Below are 24247 nucleotides of genomic sequence, written 5' to 3' on the forward strand. Positions count from 1 at the left end.
TAAAAAACAAAGAGCCCTTCCCAATGTCTTTTAGAAAACTGAAAGAAAAAGAGATGAGATCCTATTCTCCATGCCTTGCAAATGCATAAACTATGGTCATTTTCAATCACTGATATTCATATATGCTGTCTTTACAAAGGGCTCTTCTTGAAGAATGGGTAACCAGGGTAATCTAGTAATCTTTGGCAATGCCACAGCCCAACACTTCTTCTTACCATTAATCCGCAGAAAATGCCCTGTGTTTTACTGGCTTCTCTTTTTAAAGACAGAGGGGATGTACAAGGTTATGAGAATTGCATCCATTTATTGCAAGTCTCTTACAGTGCCCTTCTGTCATTTCTCTTGTTGACATTTCCAATGTGATACTGTGTCTTGTGGTATGGGAAATTGAAACACAGCAAAAAGTGGTGTAATTTAATACTCTGGAAATAAGTCCACCAAGACTTTTTTCAGATCCCATGGCAGAGAACAACAGTTGACCCAAGTTTAACACTGAGTAATAGACTTCAACCTTCACATAGCTGTAAATCTCCCACTTTCAAGTCAGATTTATCTAGAATAAGAGACCACTTTATTTTACTAAGGTACCTTGGAAACTGCAAATAGCTACATTTGAGATTGTTACCTGCTTTTTTTCTAGTGCAAACCAGAGGATTTATCACTGCCCTTTCCTGCAAAAAGTATGCTAAAAAAGTTCAGATGACATCAGAGATTCTGCAGGAGTCTTCTCTTTGGAGGAGAATTCGCTGACCTTACATATATGATATAAAGTCTTCCCTGTGTTTGCTATCGTAAGGAGAAAGAAGATCTTCAAAAGAGTGCTCCAACTGACTTAGTTAAAATGGGATTAATTGCCTTCATGAAAGCACCTGTTCTGCATGGACAGATCTGAGGAGATTGGCTGGAATTATTCTGCTGAATTTAGATAGATAAAATTTTCATCCTCTGCTGTTGTAAGTGAACTTAACTAGATAAAACAGAATATTTGAAAACTTGTCATTGTGTTGTCCTCCTAGACATCTTAATCTTAAATCTTTACTGTAACTTCAATTTTATTTAATTTGGTTTCTTCTTAAAGTAGATGCATAGTTCTGCTTTTCACCTATTTTCTTTAGGACAAGGATTTCTCCCTCCACCTCCACTAGGTACTGTAGGTTATGTCATGCTGTGGCTAAGGTTTCCCGTCCAGTAGTGCAACACTGATATCAGACTTTCTCTTTCATGGATCTGGGGTTACCAATACCATTTATTGGTTTAGAGAGTAACTCTTTTCATTGTTCAGAGCTGTCCACTTTCAGGCAGTTAACTTCATCCTTTTCAACTGAGTATGTATTTTAAATATAATTTTTAACTTCCCATTTGCACATCTCATCTGACCATGATACTAGCATTTGGTTGTGTTGGAGAGATGGCTTAGATAACCTCAAACAAACATGAGTGTAACAAATAAATCTTATCTGGAAAATAACGTTGTCTAAATATTATTTGTGCTTTTCGGTCAAGTTTGTATCCTGATTTTGGTGTTATGAATATGAGATAGATACTTTTTTGTGGAAGAGACTTGTTGGAAAATAGGGAAATTAAGTTTTAAAGAAAAAATCCCCAACTTTCAGTTAATAACACTATAAGTTTTCCTCAGGTATTTTTGAGGAACAGTTAATTTCTATGTTCAAATTTTAATCACTGTGTATAAATATACAACTGGTCAATCAAAATATATAGCTGAATGAACACATAATGCTTATAAATACTGAAATCCAAATAAAGCAAGAAGGAAAACTAGATAATCATAGATGTTTATCCTTTATATGTGTGCTCTTACTGTCATAGAAATATAAACACAATTTTCTTAAATTTACCACTTCAATAGCAAATCTTCCTCTAAAATAACATCTTCTAAGACTCACAGAAACAATAGAAATAAAATGCTTTTGATGCAAATGAAATGAAATTCAACCTTAAAGATCTACATGTAAGAACCATGTGTCAATCAGTACCATGTGCATTCACCATTCTCATTATAGAAGAGGCACTGCAAACAAACCACAAGAGGGCTAATCAAGAACATCTTTGACAGTACAGTGAGAAAATATACAGTTTATAAGACCCTCAACCTACTAGTTGGCCTCAGTAATTACTGAAACACACTCTCCTTATTAAGCAAGCCCTTAAATAATTGATCTTTTATTTGCCCCTGCTCACTATGGAAATACCATACATAAACAGATTTTTTTTTTTATTTTTTTTTTTTTTTTTTTGCATACAGTATCTTACTTGCAAATTTTACTAGCAAGAAATACATGACTAGACTATGTATCAGGAGAGAAAGGTTCTAGCTCCAGCTCTGCAGTTGATATCCTGTGTGACCTTGGCAAAGTCCTTCTCTGTCATACCTTTTGTCTAAAACTTGCTGTCTGTCTTGTGTACCATCTGGTTTAAATTACCTTGATACATTTTACTTTCATGTAAACACCTTCTGAAATTACTACTTCTTCCAATACATTTGAGATTTTGTTTAACATCAAATTTTCAATTCAAATAATAATAGAAAAAGAAGCCAAATTAAATAAACAAATAAATAAAAATAAAAATGAAAGCTTTTGAGACTAGTGAGGAAAGATAACATAGATTTTTATTTTTATTTTATTTTTATTTTAAGTTTTAGTAAGCTGATTTGGGTTTCGTTACTTCAGCAAGTTCTGTAGTTACCACAGACAGAACTCAATTTAGAAAAAAATTCTGAAAGAAGCTTATTGAAGAGAAAAGCTTTTGCTTAAGATGCTGTGAAGGACATTTTACAGTTCTCTCTTCTCTTCATATTGAATGGATAAAAGCTATTACAGCTTCCCTCTGTGCAGCATTACTGCCTAGTTTTTATCATCTCATTCCATAAGTGCCAAGTAGGTGGTATGCCAACAAGGACGCAACTGTCCACCATGATTAAATGTAAGCACTTTGGCCTGGGGAACAGATGGGACATTGGCTGTGCTAGAGGGAAGGCAGAGAAGGTTGAACAGTCTCTCATCTCTCATTCATTTCAAATGTACATGTGAATGATATTGTATATAGTTTCACAAAGAAAAATCCAAATCCAGAAGAAACCATGTGCTTTTGCCTTCACAGATTTTAAATAGTCATGTTCGAAATATTTTACAATTTGCTTTGATCAAATAAGCATAATTCATATACATATTTCAGTCTATGAATTCCACAGACAAATGCTACTTTAAAAGTGCTTTTCATACTGTGATCCTAATGGTAACCTAGATTGTATAAAATACATCATAATGAAGAGACCTGAGGATGTAATACATTTTTAATGTGAATTACTACAAATAATGTAATAACCCTTAACAGGAGTGATTCTAGAGATGTGTCTACTAGATTAGTAGGGAAAGAAAAATAGAAAAATAAGCATTTTATTTAAATATATTTTAGTTAGATTAATATTAGCTATACATACTTTTAGCATATTTATTGCGGAAAAAGTTTGTTTTCTGTAAAACCTCATATAAAATATTCAGGAACCTTTAAAATTCTCCATGTATGATATATATATTTTAACACTTGGTAAAGGTTTGAAGGTTGTATCTGCATATAATAAAATTATATTTTAATAATTGATTGTGGATCTGGAGAATCAGGAGCAACAGAGAGGTATAGCATATTACAGACATAAATTCATGACTTTTTCTGAACTCGTGGTAGAGGCTCCTTCTCATGTATCTGAACAATTAAAGTGGTCAAATTTGAGAACCAGTATACCTGAGTATGATACCTGCCACTGTGTGTTGAACAAAATGCTAAATCTTGAAGATCTGCAATCAAGGTTGCCAGCAGTTCTTAGGGCTTTGGTTGGATAAGATTAGAGAGCTGTTGGAGAGGAAACATCTGATATTTTCAAAATTCTGTAAGTCATATCTTTGGAGCCTGTGAATTGAGGCACTGTACAATGTGACAATAAAGAATCACCACATGGTACTTTTCCTTTTTCTCAAGTTACTCTCCTTGCTTAAGTGATAAAGAGCATTGCTGTGCTTGAGGACTGTGGTTCTGCTACACTTATTGTTTTCTACTTGGCACAACTATCTACACTTACAGAATTTTCCTTTTGCTCTGTCAAAGAGATTTTTTATGCCTCATTGTAAAACAGCTGTAAAGTGATAAATGGTTCAAATCCCATCCCACACCATAAACAGTGATGTACAGGTAGCAGGAAATGCTAGCAGCAGTCCACACTGAAGAGCAAAATAAGAGAAATGAAAGCTGTCAGTCAAAAGTCAAGATTACTTGCCAAGTATTAAAATAATCAATTGATGTTGCTCTGTTCATTAAATTTAAAACAAGTTTGAACAACACGATTAGGCAATTATTTTAACACAGAAGCTATATAAAAAGAGCCTAAATTACCACAAGTTGTTGTGTTCCTTGTTACCTAAATCTTAATACCTAAATCTTAATATTCAGTCAACAAGATCTACAGTACAGAATGTTGAAATAATAACAGAATTACTTATTAGTGTAATTTACATTGGTGATTGAAAGCTTTTTGCAGAAATACAAGAACATCAAAAGCCATCAATAATCTTGGATATATTTAAGTAAATTTACAAACAAAAAGTGGACTGAACACCATCTTCATACTATATCACACTTCAGAATCAATACCTTGGGATAATGCATTAAAAATATTGCCAAAAATTACATATCATCTTATGTACATTAGGTCCCTTCATCTGCCTGTATGTTAGAGTCAAAATAAGAATAACTTAATTCTCATCATTATCATAGAAATGTCAAGAAAATATTAGCCAAACTATGTTTCAGTCTTAGAAACTTCTAGCAGGCTGTCTTAGTAGTAATTTTTCTTCTGTCTGCTTGAGTACTTGATATCTATTCTTTAGCTCATGAACAAAGGGCATGACTCATTTTGAAGAACCTGTGGGATCAGTGCATCACTTTCTAATATGTCAGAGGTGTCTTCTCAACATATATAAAAGACATGGACTCCCTTCTCTGCGTCTGACACATACTCAGGATTTCTCTGAACACAGACTATTTTCTTGTACTTCTATTTGATTCAGAAGAAAATGTTGGCAGAATGACTGATGCCTTTCTTACTCACAGGCAAATTCAGTACTATTTTTTCAAGACTTCTTATACTGCTTCCCCAGAGAACAGTGCATTTTTTCCAACATAGTCATCTTTAGGCACATAATTAAAATTTCTGCAAGTTCATACCTTTTGAAGAGATCATAACATCTCTCCATGGTCAAGTTCTGCAGGCACAGTGAAACTCAGCTGTAAGTGTTAGCTTGCTAAAGTGAGGAACAGAAAAAAAAAAGACTCCTTTGCAGAGAATGTAGCAGTTGCTTCTGAGATTTCATCCCTGACTCAAAAACACTGATCTAAGTTAATGTGGATCTCTGTATTCTGTTTTCTGTTCCTACTTTCACTACTAATCCCAAATTCAGGACAAAATAAAATCAAATTTTGGAAGGTTATCCAATTCAAGTTATTATGGAATAAGTAATAGAGGGAGCATATAAAAGATTCCTGAATTGATGTACCAGAACTTCCTATTGTGAGAACACCACTCTTAAACCAAGGAGCTTTGCTGTTTTGCTTCTATGCTAGTATTATCTGTCAAGCAACTCAGTCTTTCAGACAGATATGTCCTTAGGTACACCTACGAAATTTCTTGGAAGTACACCTTCATTTGAATATTTAGGAAAAAGGTGCAACATTATCTGCTATATTGTAAAAATCTGTGTTGATTGAATGATGGAAAAATTATGAGCTGAAGCGAAAGAAGTTGTACTTCATAATCTTGTTTAAAAATGTGAGTTGGATGGAATTATAGAGATAGAGGAGGGCTGGACAAATGGAAGACTGATGCAATCTTCTTCAGTATTGTAATAAATAGGAAAAAGTATCTACTTCAAAATGGGAAAAGAATGAATGTATTTGTAGAATATCAGTTTAAATTAGGCTGCTTCTATTTTTGTTGTGGATCAATGCCCCCTGCAAAATTTGTCTGTAGATTCTCTGGGAGATTTAGGCCTGAGAGCATTAATGAAGTTACTGTCAGAATGCCCTGTGTCTGTCATATTTTGGCTCCCCGCCTTGAACAACTTTTTGCATCTTGACATGAGCACACTTGCTTCCTCCAAGTTTTATCAGCCGAATATCCCAAAAGCCTTTCAGGCTGGAGTACTTTCAGGCTCTCATTTCCCACCACAATTCCATTACTGTTCCCTGTCTTGTAATTCATTTTTATTTCCTATCTGATTATCCTTACATTGCTAGCCAGTTTAATTCAGAAACAACTTGATCAAATTCACTCTTTCATTAAATAATTTATTAATAAACTGAGGAGACTGCTCAGATGACTCAAATGAACTTCATTAGCATAGTGTGAATAATTCAGTATTTTTGACAGGAAAAAAAAAAAAGGGGGGGGGGGCCTTAGGAAGTATAAAATACACTTTCTTGCCAAATTTCCCATTTAGATTTTTCCTGGAGTCAAAGGGTACTTCATGATGCACCACTCTGCTGCCAGAGTCTGTCCCTATGAGGAGGCTTACAAGCCTAAATTTTCATAGAATTGCTTTTTTCCCAATACAAAACCTGAAAGTTTGCCAAAATTATTAGGAAATCCAATACTATTTATATTTTTGATAAGTTTCTTCTATACAAATAAAAGCTGGAAGAGTTAAGGAATTTACCTGACTTAAGGAATTTCCAAAATATCAGTAATGTAAATATTGTAATTAATTTCCTTTTCTGAAGAGAGTTCTAACTCTTTGTAAATGTGACCAAAAGTTAAGGAGAGTTTTGACTCGGCTTCAAATGGTGGATGTATTTAGAATAAGCCACCTGAAGAATCTTGACTAGATATTGAATATTGATTACAATCCTGACAAGGTTATACAATTTTAAACTAAAAATATTGTGCATAGAGTGTGACTTTGCAGAGAGGACTTCTATGTTAAGATATCAGTTCACAATAAATAAAGGAAGCATAGGAGATCACTCATGGATATGCTCAGTGCAGGAGAAATTCTCTAATGGAGACACCTAGTATTCTGGGGCTATTATCTTCTGACCACTTTTTCCTGAGAAATGTCTTTTCCAGCTGCATTGTTGCTTGCTTTCAGCAGGAGGTTTTACTTGCATGTTCTCACAGGAAGGAAAGATATATAGAGGAGGAAAATGGCATTCTATTATGTTTAAGTCTGAAGATATTCTAGGATACTGAGCTATTTTGCAACCTTTGGAGTGATCCATTTGAAGTCAGTGGCACAGAGTTGCCTTCAGCACCAGTGAAGAACAGGGAGTCTATTAAAAGCTGTTGCCATTCCAGCTGTGGAAAACAATTCCAGTCCTGAACACCTGGAATCCAGTTGCTTCCTTCTTTCATAGTTCTGAATAGGTGCTATCTTCCACATAAATGGTATACTAGTCCAGAAAAATAAGTGCATTTTGGCAAAAGAGTTTTTCCCTGTCTACCTCAGATTTTTCCCCTTTAAACTGAGATTTAAGTAAAAATTCAACTCCCACTTACCTCTCAGGAGTAATAAGGAATAATTGGCTCATGTTTAGATACAGCTCTGAATGTGTAGCAAACTTAACTGTTTGCTTTTATAATTAAAGAGTTCTAGGTGTGAAATTCTGGCCCTGCATATAGTGAATTTAGCAACTTCTATTTTTACAACTGTAAGTTTCTATTTTAAATATGCATACCTTAATACAGTTCCCTTCTTTAATTCTTTGGATTGTTGAGAAGCTCTTGTACAGGTAATAAAGCAGCATACATCTTTGCTTTGCTAGTCACCAATATCTCTTTCTATTGCTCTCCTGCCAAAGGCTTTCTTTCTGATGCCTGGGAAAAGAAAAGTACCATGGCCCTGATTCTGTTTGTCTTGTTCTTTCTCTGCTATTAAAGCCACAAGTTCACATTTTAAGAGAAATCCTCTGAGATTCATGTGTGTGGTAATTTCTATAAAGCAGCTGGAAGTACATTTTTTTATGACAATATCTGTTTTTGTTTACAAAGGCCAAACCCAATTCTACTGTAACTCTCTAGGGAAATGCTTTTATTCAATTAATTCGAAATACTGAGAGAGTAAAAACTGCTTGCTTAGATGTCCATTGTAAAAGCAATGATTTATGGTGTCAGTAACTCTAATGATAGCTTTATAGGATTAAATTATTTATCACCAGGAATTCAAGAAGGAACTAAAAGTAAATGCAAAGCCAATAATGTTGCCATTAGTGTTTCCTTGGAAAAGAGAACAATTAGTTTTTATTGTCTCTTCTTCATTGTTTCTTCATGTATAACTAACTTTTGGTAATTGAAATACATGTCAGTGATGGATAATTATAAGTTGCAGTCCAACTTCTTCTGGAAAAATGTACAAATACACAAATTCTCTCCTATTTATCAGTATTTTTGTTCAAATCTTACAAAAACAATCTTGAGAAGGTTTTCTCTTATCTTTTCCAAGATTACCTAGGCTGATGACTTCACCTTGCTTCCTCTTAAATCAGTGACAAAAGTACAATGCCTAGCCCACTGAGGACCAAATCTTGGTCATCTGCTGTTTCTGAAGAAAACCAAACATTTTCAAATATCAGCCTTATGTATCGAATATGTATATTTTCAGTACAAATGAACCTTTAGTATTTCTTGGTTTTTGTTTTTTTTTTGTTTGTTTGTTTGTTTTGTTTTTTTTTTCTGGGCTGGTCTGGAGTATAACCCTCACTCTAAATAAAAATACATTTTTATTCAGAGGATAGTTCCTGTAATCTGCAAGTATTCTAGAAGTTTTGCCCTTCACTAGGCATTGGCAGAAGATGAGAAAATCAAGGGAAATATTTATTATATCAAGGTTTGTGTCTGTATCTTTGCTACAGAGGGATACCTAACTCTGGTTGCAGGAAAATTGTATAAGACGTATGATTGGATGAGATGTGAAGAACAAGAATGGGTGGAGAGGAGAATCATAGAATCACAGAATGGTTTGGGTTGGAAGATCATCTAGTTCCAACCCCCTGATATAGCCAGGGACACCTCCCTCTAGACCACATTGCTCAAAGAGACCTGGTTGCTCAAAGAGAAGAAGAAGACAATCCTGAGGTAGAAGATGTTTCAGAAAGTCATAGAATCAACAACAACAGCTAGATCTTTGAGTCTCAACACAAAGCTCTGCAGATACTGGCAGTGATTTTCTCAAGACTACAAACAGTGTATAAAGAAAGATATAGAAAAGATATTAAAAAAATGTTTTTGTCAGAAAGGACTGTAATTCACATAACATTTAAGATAAATCCTTTTTGTTTTCAGCATAGGGATGTGAATAATAATGTTAGATGAAATTGTTAATAAAAGATATTAAACTGACTATTTCCACTTTCTGGTATCACAGAGCAGACATTCATGTACCTATCTACCTGACACATCTATTTGCAGATTCACAAAGTTTCATTAGCTTTAGTAGGTTGTGATTATTCGCTTCGAAAGTCACATCAGAAAGGCTTTACTGTATAGTCTAGTTTAAAAATTCAGTCATCAGCTCAAGCAGTTGAACGTATTAGAGGACTAGAAACTACTTACGTGCAAGGGATATTGGAGAAAGAAGAAACAAATGACTGTCTAAAATGTCTTTTCAGAAACTCTTGGTTGAGAAATTACATATAATGAAGACGTCCTTAAAATACAGTGTTACTTGAGATATATTAAGTAAACAAGGAAAGAAGCAGGTATAAAATGAATGCTATTTGTAATAAAAAACCTGGCTAGTTCTGATAACAGCTGGAAAGTTGGTTTCAGTTTCAAGACATTACTATGAAACAGTTGACTGATAATTTATTACTTCCCACATACATACGAGACTCTCTTAGAATAAGACTGCCAGAAGATATGCATGAAAACAACATAAAAATATACAGTAAGATACTGGCTCCTTTTTGTGAAAAGTCCTTGATACATGCAAAGGATACAGAAGTCTGGAAACAATAGTTATCAGGTCATTAGAAAAACCTACATTTCATAAGAGTTCTTTGATGAATTTGACATTAAATAACCCAATCCAGATCCAATGAAACAGGGCAAGCAGGAGACAGAAGTTGAAAAGCTTCCCATCTGTTATTCCTGCAAAGCTCCAAAAGAGCTCAGCAAAGAATGACAGAACCATAATTTTTGCAGAAATTGAGAGAAACAGATAATATAGTCCCAATTCTCAGTAGAGTACTCTTGTCTGATATCCCTCAGGAATGGGAACTCCACCACTCCACCAGGCAGTCTCCAATCCTAATATCATCAATCAGTTCACTTGAGCTGGTGAGCAATAGGTCTAACACTGCATCCTTCCTTGTGCAGCTGTCTATTGCTTGGCTCAAGAATTTGTCCCTAATGCAATCCAGGAGCCTCTTGGATTGCCTACAGCTTACCATGCTATTTTTCCAGCTTTTCCTAAATCACTTCAGAAAGGAGTTTGTATGCAGTTACAAAAACATAACCAAAGAGTTAATTTCCCCAAAAGGAAAATTTTGAATGAAGAAAAAATATGATCATTCTGTGTAACTGAAGGACGAATACACTTGGTTTAAACTGAGAAGAAAACTGAGAAATATATTTTAAATAATCTAGTTTAAATTGGTAGGAATTGTATAACTCATTGCACACTTACCATGTAAAACCTAGGAAAAAAACAAACTAATAAAAAAGGAAGAAACTATCAAAAATGATGTTTAATAGAAAGCAAAAAATTGTCAGTCTAATTGTATCCAATGTAATTTTCATTCAAATGTAGAGACAATCAAGTTCACCACACGGTGTTAATAATAAGTAGTGTTAAGAGATTTTATTGTGATTAGTGATGGCTACACACTAAAAGAATGACATGGATGAAGAAATAATTGAAGAAATTAGTTCCTTGACATTCATAAGAATGAATTACTTCCAGTAAAGTAAAATATGCAATCAATCAACTCAAGCAAGGACTTTCTCATGGGAAGAAAGGAAAGACCACAGCAGGATTTAAACTATAGTTAGTGACCTAGAGCAAAGTGTAAGTCATGAGATAAATATTTAAACAAACTTTATGAGAGCTCAGCATTCACTAGTGAAGCAGCAGTGGTTCAGTACAGTAAAGTCCATTGGTTAGGACACACCATTCGGATATTGCAAATTGTATGACAGAGCACGAGTGCAGCAGAGCCATGCCATCCTAAAAGGTTTCTTATAAAAAAAATCTCTCTTGAGTGCATAAACGTAAATCTTCAGTATTTTACAGGGAGATTTTACAGTAGCTGAAGATCTGGCTGACTAGTTTCAAGTTAATTTTCTTACACTGCAGAGGGATACAGGTATTAATGCCATCATTTTTCTATTATCTAGAAGTTATTTTATCCCATCATAAGATAGACTAAATTGAAATTAAATAAAGAAGATTTGTAGCTTGTCACAATAAAACAAAACAAAAGCAAAAAAAAAAAATAATAATAATACACCACACCCAGGTAGCCAATTTTTTTTGAGATTTTCCCTCAACACCTAAATCCACTGCTTTTTAAGAATGGGAAGGTTGGAGATTTTATGTTCTCTGAAGTTTATAAATGAGTTATTTTGGACTATAACTTATACAAATGTTGTAGATTAATATATAACATAGAATCATAGAATTGTTCAGGTTGGAAAAGACCTTAAAGATCATCAAATACAACCATGACTTAATCATACTGCCCTAACAACCCTCGCTAAATCATGTTCCTGAGCACCACATCCAAATGGCTTTTAAACACATTCAGGGATGGTGACTCAACCACCTCCCTGGGGAGCCTATTCCAGTGCTTCACAACCCTTTCTGTAAAGAAGTTTTTCCTGATATCCAAACTAAACCTCCCCAGGTGCAACTTGAGGCCATTTCTCCAACGTATTTGTATAAGTCATATAACAATAATAACATGCTATAGAAGTAGCTGTTCTTCATCTTGGCTTTGCTGTTTACACCACATGGAAGTACCCAGAGCATCAAAAAGAGCATATTAGGAGCCCTACCATGGGTGCAGAGTGTGCCTGGCCCTGGCAGCAAGGACAGCATACTCTGCTGCAACACCATGTTCCATCCCTTAGCGTTTCTACCACTGATGTGGTTAGATAATTCAGGTATTTATATCCTATTTATTTTTGTAACCACATTTATTGGATACAACAAATATTTATAGCTACTCATACACTAACTCTGGCTTTGCAACGTCATGAGAAGCAGCAGGATGCAAGAACCAGCATTTTCCACAGTAAAAGTCACTCTGGGCTGGGCAGACAAATAAAAGGTAATAACAGCTTTGCTGGCTATCTTGTGAGTGGGGCAAAGTGTGTGACTTGGAGGGCACTAGGGAGGGCGGGCATGGGCTGTCTTGTTTGCAGGGAATGTGGATTCAGAAGGTCAGACCTGAGATACGAGATTAACTAGCCTGTGTTTCAACCACACCTGGAGACAGCACCATAGAAAATGCTTGTTGCAAAAGGTGCAAGTCCTTGGAAGAATGTCTATTTTATGTTAGCAGGAAACATGATGTTGCGAGCACTGTGTTGTTTAACTTACAAAATGCAAAGCTGCAGGCACACATACAAGACACTGAAGATCAGACTGTGACTGTGAACCTGTAACATTCTACTCTCTTCACATTTACTGCTTTTAACAATGTATTTAGTTGACAGAAAACAGTCAGTAACTAAATCTAGGCAGTCTGTAATGAAAGAAAAAAAAAATCTACAAATAATAATAATAAATGATGCCACTGTAAATCCCTTTCTGCACCTTTTGCTTGCTCTCCTTGTAATCCATCTCTATCATTAGAAAATTAGACCCCTATTCTGCTCAGGTGGATAGTGTGCAAACTGCAATTTTGTTCCTCCTGTCTTAGATGTCCTTCAAGATCAATCCAACCTAGACAACTTATAACACTAAGCCATTGCTGTTATGCAGTCCTTTTTTTTTTTTTTTTTTTTTCTTCCAGTGAAGACTCCAGTGCTAACACTTTCTATAATATGTAGGTTTATAAGGTCATGAGATGATATTAGGTAAGAGATAGTTCTGGTGGTAAAAATGATTAAATTATATTTCCAGATTTTGCAGTCTAGCCACCTTAAAACTTTGTTCCTTTCACAGATCTTACCAAAACATTTACACAAGAGGAGAAGCAAAAAATATTACAAACACTTAGAAAGAAACTAAAAAAATACAGGTTTGGGTAACAGAGAATGAAGCAATAGCAGAAGCACTAGAAATATATTGATACAGCTAAAGAAGATATTGACACAGATGACAGAAGAATATGAATATCTACACTAAAATAGGCAACCTATTCAATATATAGAAAGAATGTGTATATGTTATCCTCATATTTGATATTAATATTGTGCAAATCTGAAAAAATATATATAAATGTTGTTATATATGCTGAATATATACGCTGACTAAATTCAGTACCAGAAAGCTTTTTTTTCACTTTAGAATTTTAGTCCAGGTAAAAAAAGACCAAGGATAGCTGCAGTATTTGTATTTTAATATATTTTACTGAATTGAATTTTTGATATTACTGCCTGAAGCATTTTATAGGTTTGAAATTTCATAGTATGAGCTGGAGATTTTGATTTAACCAGTTAGATATGAGCATAAAGATTCATAAAATTAATCAAAAGCAGCTAGGACAATTCCCTGAGTGTATAACAATCAGACATTCTGAGAAGATAGACTATCAGAGCAAGAAAATTATAACCAATGACTCTTCTGGTGCTTTTAAATTTTTTACAAGCAAAGCTTTGATAATGTATGTCCATCCTCACTTATCACTCTATATTTCACAACAAAATTAAGACAGAACCTCAGCTGGAGTCAATTTCCTTTTAAGACATGTACATGAAGCAGTATCCATGATGTCAGCTGACGATCTTAATCTCCTTTATTCTCTCGACTCCCTTCCTATTGTCTACATTTTACTAGAGGTTTATTCTTGATTAACATTTTAGGTGTCTTAGAAGATCAAACAGTTCTACTATTGTTTTAAAGGTCCTCCAATTTGGCAAGAAGCTCACACTTTCTATGGAAACAATGAAAACAAAATGAGTTAGTTTTGAAAGTAATATATTGAAAATGTCATTTTCATATTTGTTTCTTTGGATTCGCAAAATCCATGCAGTGTTTTAAAGTAAAGCACTTATTATTTGACATGAGAATACATTTATTGTAGCAGATGTTTTTTGGTTATTGGTCCAAGCAATCAGTGTTGCAATATAATTTGTCTAATGGTATGACAGAGTGTAATGCATAAGTAAAAATATTTAATAGCCAGAGAGTTTTGTCCTTCAAATATAACTCCTGGCTGCATCAAATGTACATATGAGAGAAAGATATGCTTCAACAGTGCATGTGAGTAATTCTGCTTCTTTATAGATGACTAGTTCTTTGAAATGGTCAGTCTTGACAGAATATGAAAAAAAAAAAAAAAAAAAAGAGCTGAAGACTGATTACAATGATTACAATGTGCAATCTGAGCTAATCATCCATAGGTGAAAATATTTACCTTCCTAAAAGTGACACTCTTACGAATCAAATGAGGTGCAGAACTTTGCAGAGGCACAGAACTGCAGAAATTATGCCATGAAACGGTATCACTACTACCTCATGGGAGGTAGGAAAAATTAGAGTGGTCCCAAGACGGTTGACATTCAAGTACTTCGTCCAAGCTCAACATTGGCAAACCCCTAAGAGTATGAAATCACGCAAAGTTGGCAAGAGAGCCACATAGATGAGCAACGAGCCAATTGAAAAACACAAACGGAAGAAGAAATTCTATACAATGTGGATAAGAAGTCTGGCCCTTGGCAGGAACATAGGACCACTGTCAAGGTGTGCAGGGATGTGACAAGGAAGGATAAGGTCCTCTTGAATTTAATCAGGTGAGAGAGGTTGAGGACAACAAGAAGGATTTCTTCAAGTATGTCAGTAGTAAAGGGAAGATTAGGAAAAATGTGGGTCCACTGCTTAATGATATGTCTGCCCCTGTAACATAAGACACTGTGGAGGCAGAGTTACAGAATGCTTTCTTTGCTTCAGTCTTCACTGATAAGACTGTCGCTTGGATACCCCCAGATCCTGGAGATAAGTGCGAGAGTCAGGAAAGAAGGACTTACTTTTGGTACGAAGTGCAGGGGGTTTCGGTCGGTTCCCTCTTTCAGGGATCCCCGAGACAACAGAGCGGTCGGGCAGCTTGCGGCCGGGCAATTCTCGCGAGAGCGGCTGAGACGGCGGGGGCGTTGCTAGGGCAACGGCGGGAGATTTAAACGGGCGCAAACAAGCAAGAAGCCCCTGATCACCAAGGTTCGCTGCTTCGGAGCTGCTCCAGCCAGAAGCGCAGCGATTGACCGCGAGGTACAGGGGGCTTTCGGTCGGCTCCCTCATTCAGGGATCCCCGAGACAACAGAGCAGCCAGGCAGCTCTCGCGAGAACGGCTAACGCGGCAGGGGCGTTACCAGGGCAACGGCTCTGCGTCCACTTCCCTCGCCTAGAAAAAGCCTCGGGGAGGCCGAGGAGGAGCCGGTGTGTGAGAATCCCTGGGCTGTTTTAACGAGGAGAAACTGTAAGCCACCCATACACGGGACTACACAACAAGGAGGATTGTTATCACTGTCAAGTGAGTGATAAGTGCGCGGGCTCCTGTTAACGACCCGGCAACGGGGCAAAAGCAGAGCCAGCGGTCAGTCACACCCCATTACTGGTGTTAGTGTGCCTGCTGGTTAGCAATGGCTGCACCCCGGTGGAAGGCTACAAAAATTGTGGAGACCCAGACAGTGATTCCCCTGCTTACACAGAAAGAAGACTGCAGTCAAAACGAGTGTGGAGACCCAGACTGAGGTCCTGTGCATGCTTAAAAGGATAGCTGATGCTAAGAAAAGCATGCAGACTCAGACTGAGGCCCCAACACGAGATGCTAGTATGCAGGTCACTGGCTGTGATGAGCGCCAGAGCCTGGCCTGGCCGGGCGAGGAAGGCGGCACTTGTATAAGATCTGACTAACTAAATGACTTACTCAGTCCTGTGGTCGACCTGAGGGAGGAGGTGAAGAGGCTGAGGACCATAAAGAACCGTGAGGGGGAGATTGATTGGTGGTGCCAGTCCCTATAGGCTCTGAGACCTTGGCACTCAGCTGAGGTTCCACATGGAGCACGTCACCCCCTGCTACCTTACAAACAGGTGGGAGAAGGGAACCAGCAGTCAGATGGTGCTGCCCCCTGTCCTCTCTTCCCCCCAGCAACAATTTGAGAAAGGAGGAGGAGTAGAAATGGGTACCGGCTCGGCGAAGTGGGCATCCCCCATCCTGACCATCATCGGCTCCCCAGGTGCCTCTGCGCAATAGGTTTGAGGCCATAGAACTCGAGGGAGAGGTGAGTGAGGGTATGGAGGGAGGTCCAGCCGTGAGGTTGCCTTGAGTGAAGTGGTCAACCCCACACCTCAAGACTGCCTCCACCTGGAAGGACAGAAAGGCGGTTGTTGTAGGCGACTCCTGCTGAGAGGAAAGGAAGGCCCTATATGTCAGCCTGACCCTACCCATAGGGAGGTGTGCTGCCTCCCTGGAGCACGGGTCAGGGACATTTCTAGGAAACTTCCTGGACTGATTTGCCCTTCTGATTATTACCACTTATTGATAGTTCAGGCTGGCAGTGACGAAGTCACTGAGAAAAGCCTCAGGACTATCAAGAAAGATGGACGAAGAGAAGGCTGAGGTACTGAATGAGTTCTTTGCGTCAGTCTACTCAGGCGGCCAGAATTCCAGTATTTTGCACGTCCTTGAGCCCTGCATCCTTAAACCTCTAGGTGGAGACTGGGGTGGTAAATCCCCCCCACACTGTAAGGGCAGAGCAAGTCCGAGAATGCCTCATGAGACTGAATGTGTACAAGTCTATGGGGTCAGATGGCGTGCATCCCAGGGTTCTGTAGGAGCTGACTGAGGTGGTTACCGAGCCGCTCTCCATCATAGAACTAGAGGGAATGGCTTCAAGCTGCACCAGGGGAGATTTAGGCTGGACATTAGGAAATACTACTTCTCTGAAAGACTACTCAGGCACTGGAATGGGCTGCCCGACCCAGAGTCACCGACCCTGGAGGTGTTCAAGGAACATTTGGATTTTGTGTTGAGGGATATGGTTTAGTGAGAACTATTGGTGATAGGTGGATGGTTGGACTGGATGATCTTGTAGGTCTTTTCCAACCTTGGTGATTCTGTGATTCTGTGACAGACTGAGGGAGCCCAGCTTGTTCAGAGAAGGACCTGGGGGTCTTGATAGATGAAAAACTTAACATGAGCCAGCAATGTGCTCTTGCAGCTCGAAACACAAATGGTAACCTGGCCTCCATCAAAAGAGGGGTGGCCAGCAGGGACAGGGAGGTGATTGTCCCCCTCTACTCTGCTCTTGTGAGGCCCCATCTCAGGTACTGTGTCCAGGTTGGAGCCCCCAGTACAAAAAAGACAGGGAGCTGTTGGAGAGGGTCCAGAGGAGATGATCACAGGGCTGGAGCACCTCCCCTACAAAGACAGGCTGAAGGAGCTGGGCTTGTTCAGCCTGAAGAAAAGAAGGCTGCGGGGTGACCTCATTGCAGCCTTTCAGTACATAAAGGGAGCCTACAAACAGGAGGGGAATCAAGTCTTTGAAAGGGTAGATAACTGCAGGACAAGGGGAAATGGTTTTAAGTTGAGGGAGGGGAGATTGAGGTTGGATGTCAGGGGGAAATTCTTTACAGAGAGAGTAGTGAAGTGCTGGAATAGGCTGCCCAGAGAGATTGTGGATGCCCCGTCCCTGGAAGTGTTCAAGGCCAGATTGGATGGGGCCCTGTGCAGCCTGGTCTAGTATTGAATGTGGAGGTTGATATCCCTGCATGTGGCAGCGGTGTTGGAGATTGATGACCATTGAGGTCCCTTCCAACCCTGGCCATTCTGTGATTGGTTGAAGAGGATCTTGTCAGAGATTTTCCAGGCAAATTCAATGCACAAAAATCCATGGGCCCCACAGGGAGGCATCCATAAGTGCTGAGGGAGCTGGCAGAAATCATTCCCAGGCTTCTCTCTATCATCTTTGAAAGGTCATGGAAAACAGAAGAGGTGCCTGAGGACTAGGGGAAAGCAATGTCATTCCAGTTGTCAAAAAGGGCAAGGGGGACCCAGGAAATAACTGGTTTGTCAGGCTCACCTCTGTCCATGGGAAGGTAATAGAACAAATTATTCTGGATGCATTTACAAGCAAAATGGAAGAAAAGGTTATCAGGAGTAGTCAGCATGGTTTCAACAAGAGGAAATTACGCTTGATCAATCTGGTAACTTTCTATGATTCTCTATAACAGCTGGGTAGATGAGGGGAAAGCAGTGGATGTTGTGCACCTTCACTTCAACAAGGCTTTTGACACTACTTCTCATAATAATAGAATCATAGCATCGCACATGTTGGAAAAGACCTTAAGGATCAATGAGTCTAACCATGACCTAACCATACTACCCTAACAACCCTCTGCTAAATCATGTCCCTGAGCACCACATCCAAATGGCTTTTAAACACATCCAGGGATGGTGAGTCAACCACTTCCCTGGGGAGCCTATTCCAGTGCTTCACAACCCTTTCTGTAAAGAAGTGTTTCCTGATATACAACCTAATCTTACCCTGGCTCAACTTGAGGTCATTTCCCTTTGTCCTTTCACCAGTGAGAAGAGACCAGTCCTGATCTCACTGTCAGCACCTTTCAGATACTGGAAGAGAGCAATAAGGTCTCCCCTCAGCCTCCTTTTCCCCAGACCAAACAGCCTCAGTTCCTTCAGTTGCTCCTCGTAGGGCATATTCTCCAAGCCCTTCACAAGCCTTGTTGCCCTTCTTTGGACGTGCTCCAGCACCTCAATGTCCTTTCTGTACTGAGCTGCCCAAAACTGAACACAGTACTTGAGGTAAGGCCTTACCAGTGCTGAGTACAGGGGCAGGATAACTTCCCTAGTCCTGCTCACCATGCCATTCCTCATACAAGCGAGGATATCATTGGCCTTCTTGGCCACCTGGGCACACTGCTGGCTCATATTCAGCCGACTGTCCATCAGTACACCAAGGTCCCTTTCCAGCAGGCAGCTTTCCAGCCACTCCTTCCCAAACCTGTAGGGTCGCCTGGGGTTTTGTGACCAAAATGCAGGACCTGACACTTGGCCGTATTGAAACTCCTACAGTTAACCTTGGCCCATTGATCCAGTCTATCCATGTCCCTCTATACTGCCTTTCTCCCCTCAGGCAGATCAACGCTCCCACCCAACTTGGTATCATCTGCAAATTTACTGAGGGTGCACTCCATCCCCTCATCAAGATCATTAATAAAGATGTTAAATAGAAGCGGCCCCAGTGCCAAGCCCTGTGGGACACCACTCGTAACTGGACTGGATTTAACTCCATTGACCACAACTCTTTGGGTCCGGCCATCCAGCCAGTATTTCACCCAGTGGAGCGTATGCCAATCCAGACCATGGGCAGCCAGCTTCTCCACAAGAATGTTGTGGGGAACAGAGTCATAGTCTTTATTGAAATCCATGTAGACCACATTGACAGCCATACCTTCATCCACTAAACATATCACCTGGTCATGGAATGAAATCAGGTTTGTCAAACGGGATCTACCATTTGTGAACCCATGCTGACTGGGCCTGATCCCCTGGTTGACCTTTAACTGGTCCATGATGGCTCCCAAGATTATCCGTTCCACAACCTTCCCCAACACCTCACAGTCAGTTGCTGCCATTCTGGCAGGGACAGGTCCGAAGCAGCGAACCTTGGTGTCAAGGTCAGGCTGGATGGGGCTCTGGGCAGCCTGGTATTAAGTGGGGAGGTCTGTGGCCCTGCCTGTGGCAGGGTGGGGAGGTGGTTGAGTCACCATCCCTGGATGTGATTAAAAACCATTTGGATGTGGTGCTCAGGGACATGATTTAGCGGAGTGTTGATACAGTTAGGCTAGTGCAGTTAGGTTGTGGTTGTATTTGATGATCTTTAAGGTCTTTTCCAACCTGAGTGATTCTATGATTCTATGATCAAGGCAATCCTTGTAGGCTATTTTAGGAAGTGTGAGATAGATGAAGGGACAGTGAGATGGTCTGAGAACTGGCTGACGTGTAGAGCTCAGAGAATTCTGTTCAGCAGTGAGTCTAGTTGGAGGCTTGTAACTAGCAGTGTTCCCCAGGGGTCAGTACTGTGTCTGATCTTATTCAGTATCTTTATCAATGACCTGGATGGAGGTATAGAGTCCACCTTCAGCAAATTTATTGATAAAGTTGGTAGGATTGGCTGACACAAAAGGCTGCGTTGCCATTCAGTGAGACCTAGGCAGACTGGAGAGTTGGGCAGAAAGGAATCTTACAAGGTTTAACAAGAGCAAGTGTAGAGTCCTACACATGGAAAGGAATAACTGCATGCGTCAGTAAGGGTTAGAGGCTGGAAAGGAGCACTGTGGAGAAGGACCTGGGGGTCCTGATGGACAACAGGTTGACCATGAGCCAGCAGTGTGCTTTTGTGGCCAAGAAGGCAAAAGATATCCTGGGGTGCATTAAAAAGATCTTGGCCAACAGGTCAAAGGAAATGATCTTACAGAATCATAGAATTATAGAATCATAAGTTTGGAAACAACCTGTAAGATCATCCAGTCCAACTGTCCTCCCACTAGCATTGCTACCACAAGCCACTAAACCATATCTTATAGCTCCTCATCCAGACGCCTCTTGAACACTTCCAGGGATAACAACGCCACCACCTCCCTGGGCAGGCCATTCCAGTGCCTGATCACTCTCTGAGAGAAAAAGTTTCTCCTTATGTCTAATCTAAACCTCCTCTGGTACAACTTGTGGCCATTTCCTTGGGTCCTGTTTGTTGCCTGGGAGAAGAGGCCAAACCCCTGCTCATCACAACCTCCCTTCAGGAAGTTGTAGAGTGCAATGAGGTCTCCCCTGAGCCTCCCCCTCTCCAGACTCAACAATCCCAGCTCTCATCTGCTCCTCATAAGACTTGTGCTCCAGACCCCTCACCAGTTTCATTGCCCTTCTCTGGATACATTCCAGGGCCTCAATGTCTTTCTTGTAGTGAGGGGCCCAAAACTGAACACAGTACTCGAGGTGTAGCCTCACCAGTGCTCAGCACAGGGGAATGATTACCTCCCTGCTCCTGCTGGCCACACTATTTCTAATGCAGGCCAGGATGCCATTGGCCCTCTTGGCCACCTGGGCACACTGTCGGCTCATGTTCTGCCAAGCATCAACCAACACCCTCAGGTCCCTTTCCTCTTCACAGCCATCCAGCCACTCAGCCCCAAGCCTATAGCTCTGCATGGGGTTGTTGTGGCCAAAGTGCAGGACCCGGTGCTTGGCCTTGTTGAACCTCATCCCATTCACCTCAGCCCAGCAATCCAGCTTATCTAGATCCCTAGGCAGGGCCTCCCTACTCTCAGGCAGATCAATACTACCTCCCAACTTGGTGTCATCTGCAAACTTACTGAGGGTACACTCAATGCCTTCATCCAGATCATCAATAAAGATGCTAAACAAGATGGGCTCCAGTACTGACCCCTGGGGTACACCGCTTGTACCAGAACGCCAGCTGGACTTAACTCCATTAACCGCTACCCTTTGGACACAGCTCTCTAGTCAGTTTCTTACCCAAAGAAGGGTATACCTGTCCAGGCCACAGGCAGCTAATTACCCCAGGAGAATACTGTGAGAGACCGTGTCAAAGGCTTTGCTGAAGTGTAGGTAGACTACATCAACAGCCTTTCCCTTGTCTATCAGACTGGTCACCCGGTTGTAGAAGATGAGGTTGGTCAAGCACGACATACCTTTCATGAACCTGTGCTGGCTGGGCCTGATCCTGTGGACGCCACACACATATCGTGTGATCTCACCCAAGATGATTTGCTCCATAACTTTCCCTGGTACCGAGGTCAAGCTGACAGGCCTGTAGTTCCCCAGATCCTCCTTCTGGCCTGTCTTGTAGATGGAGTCACATCAGCAAGCCTCCAATCCTCTGGGACCTCTCCGGATAACCAGATAATCTTCCCTATCTACTCTCCATTGATGAGGCCACATCGTGAATTATGTGTCCAGTTCTGGGCTCCTCAGCTCAGGAAAGATAGGGACTTCTAGACAGAGTCCAGTGGAAGGTCACAAAGATGATGAGAGGCCTGAAGCATCTCCCTTGTGAGGAAAGACTGAGAGACCTGGGACTGTTCAGCCTGGAGAAGACTGAGGGGGGATCTTATCAATGTTTTTAAACATCTAAAGGGTGGGAGTCAAGTGGGTGGGGACAAGCTCTTTTCTGTGGTGCTCAGTGACAGAACAAGGGGCAATGGGAACAAGCTGGAGCACACAAAATTCAGTATGGACATGAGGAAAAGCTTTTTTACTTTGAGGGTGACAGAGTATTAGAAAGGTCACCCAGAGATGTTGCTTTTCTGGAGATATTCAAAGCCCAAAGCATGTGGATGCTTTCTTATGTAACCTGCTATAGGGAACCTGCTTTAGCAGGAAGCTGGACTTGATGATCTCCAGAGGTCCCTTCCAAACCCTGTGATTCTGTGACTTTGCCCAGCACTGGAGTAGGTTCCCACCCCAGGAACTGGTTATGGCATCAGGCTTGTCAGAGTACATGAAACATATGGACAATGCTTTCTGATACATATTTTGAATTTTGGGTGGTCCTGTATAGAGTCAGGAATTGGACTTGATCATTATGGGTCCCCTCCAACTCAGGATGTTCTATGATTCCATGATCGTTCCATGATTATTGAGCATTAGTAATTCTTCCATTTTAAAGGAACATTATAGATTTTGGTTGTTAAAAATAAATGCTATCATGGAAAACATGAAATAACATTGTACTCTAGCTGTACAATAATTTTAATCCCCTTTTCTTTGAAATTCCTGTCAAATCTTTGATCTGGTGAAGTGAGGTCTGTCTACAGGTTACAGTAAGTCTAAGTATTTAGGTAAAAGTACGTAAATCTTATGATTAAGAGTAAATATTATTTAAAGTTTAGAAAAACCCAAAACATATTTTCAGCTCCATGGCAAGTTTTGAGTATACAATAACAAAAAAAATTTTTGTTCTTATTTTATCTGCTTAGATATCAATTTGTAAAATAATCTAATAAAGCCATTGGCATTGCTTCAGTATAAAATTATACATCAGGCTCATAATATTACCTAAACTCTTTTTATTTATAATGGTACCATGTGACACACAAAAACGAACATTTATTGTGGATCATTTAACACACCATCTGTACATTTCTTAAGAATGAAACTTTCATCATAGTTTGACTTTGTTCAGGGTATCAGTCTGGTTTTTATGCCATGGCTTAATTTACTCTCACAATAAAATCACGCTTGCAGTTGGCAGATGAAATATGGAATAATGAGGTACTTACAGAAATTAGATTTCTACATTATAGTATAATCAGATTTTAATGAAACAAGTAACATATACTATTCATATAATTTTGGTTTATGAGAAACTTCATTTGATTAATACTAGATTTGTTTTGGTTGCCAGAAAGAACTGGGATGATTTATTCTTTGAGGTATAGCATTGTGTTATCTGCTTAAAATCTATTATGACATTATATACAGATTATATTAATTCTTTCCTATTGGATAATTGGTGGTCCACAGTATTATTTAAAGTGATGAAGAAGCAACCTTAGCTCATTCTGCACTTTCTAATTTCATGCTTGTATTCTGTAAAATCTTTTCCATAAATTAATTTTCAAGAGAATGTGGATGCAGCACAAAGGATAAAACTTAAATATGTATTGATTAAAATTGTTTCCAGAATCAATGAAGCTAGAATTTCTTGTGAATGTGTTATCAGTCAGTGTAAACTTTGCTAATAAGGCATGTATTCTAACAGTAGTGAACTTAGCAAGCCAAGTTAGAAATAGTAAAGTCAGCAATATCAAGATAAGTATCTGAATGTTTGCAAAAGTTATTGTGAGTTTAATTGCCAACTTCTATTCATCCATGATCAAATCTGTGATGTTTACAAAATGTCCTTGGCCTACGTCCTCATTTCTTCCTAGAAATACAACAAAGAAAACAAGTCAATATGAATACTTAAGGCTGGGCATGAGTTTTTCCTGAAGGACTTTAGGAAGCTCATTAGATTCTTCATTTAAAGACT

General features: G+C 39.5%; 1 protein-coding gene across 3 annotated transcripts in view; it reads right to left on the reverse strand.

The window, feature by feature from the left end:
- The window catches only part of LOC149920177 (uncharacterized), a 57801-nt gene extending 35093 nt beyond the window's left edge, over nucleotides 1-22708 (reverse strand). For all 3 annotated transcript variants that reach the window (XM_090130748.1, XM_090130755.1, XM_090130764.1), the window contains exon 1: nucleotides 15203-22708. In XM_090130748.1, the coding sequence (XP_089986874.1) occupies nucleotides 15203-15470 (268 nt within the window). In that variant the 5' untranslated portion in view covers nucleotides 15471-22708. The remainder of the gene's footprint in view (nucleotides 1-15202) is intronic.
- Nucleotides 22709-24247: the final 1539 nt, after the last annotated feature.

This window comes from Phasianus colchicus, chromosome 1, assembly GCF_987193195.1.
Source record: "Phasianus colchicus chromosome 1, bPhaCol1.hap1.1, whole genome shotgun sequence".
Taxonomy (NCBI): Eukaryota; Metazoa; Chordata; class Aves; order Galliformes; family Phasianidae; genus Phasianus; species Phasianus colchicus.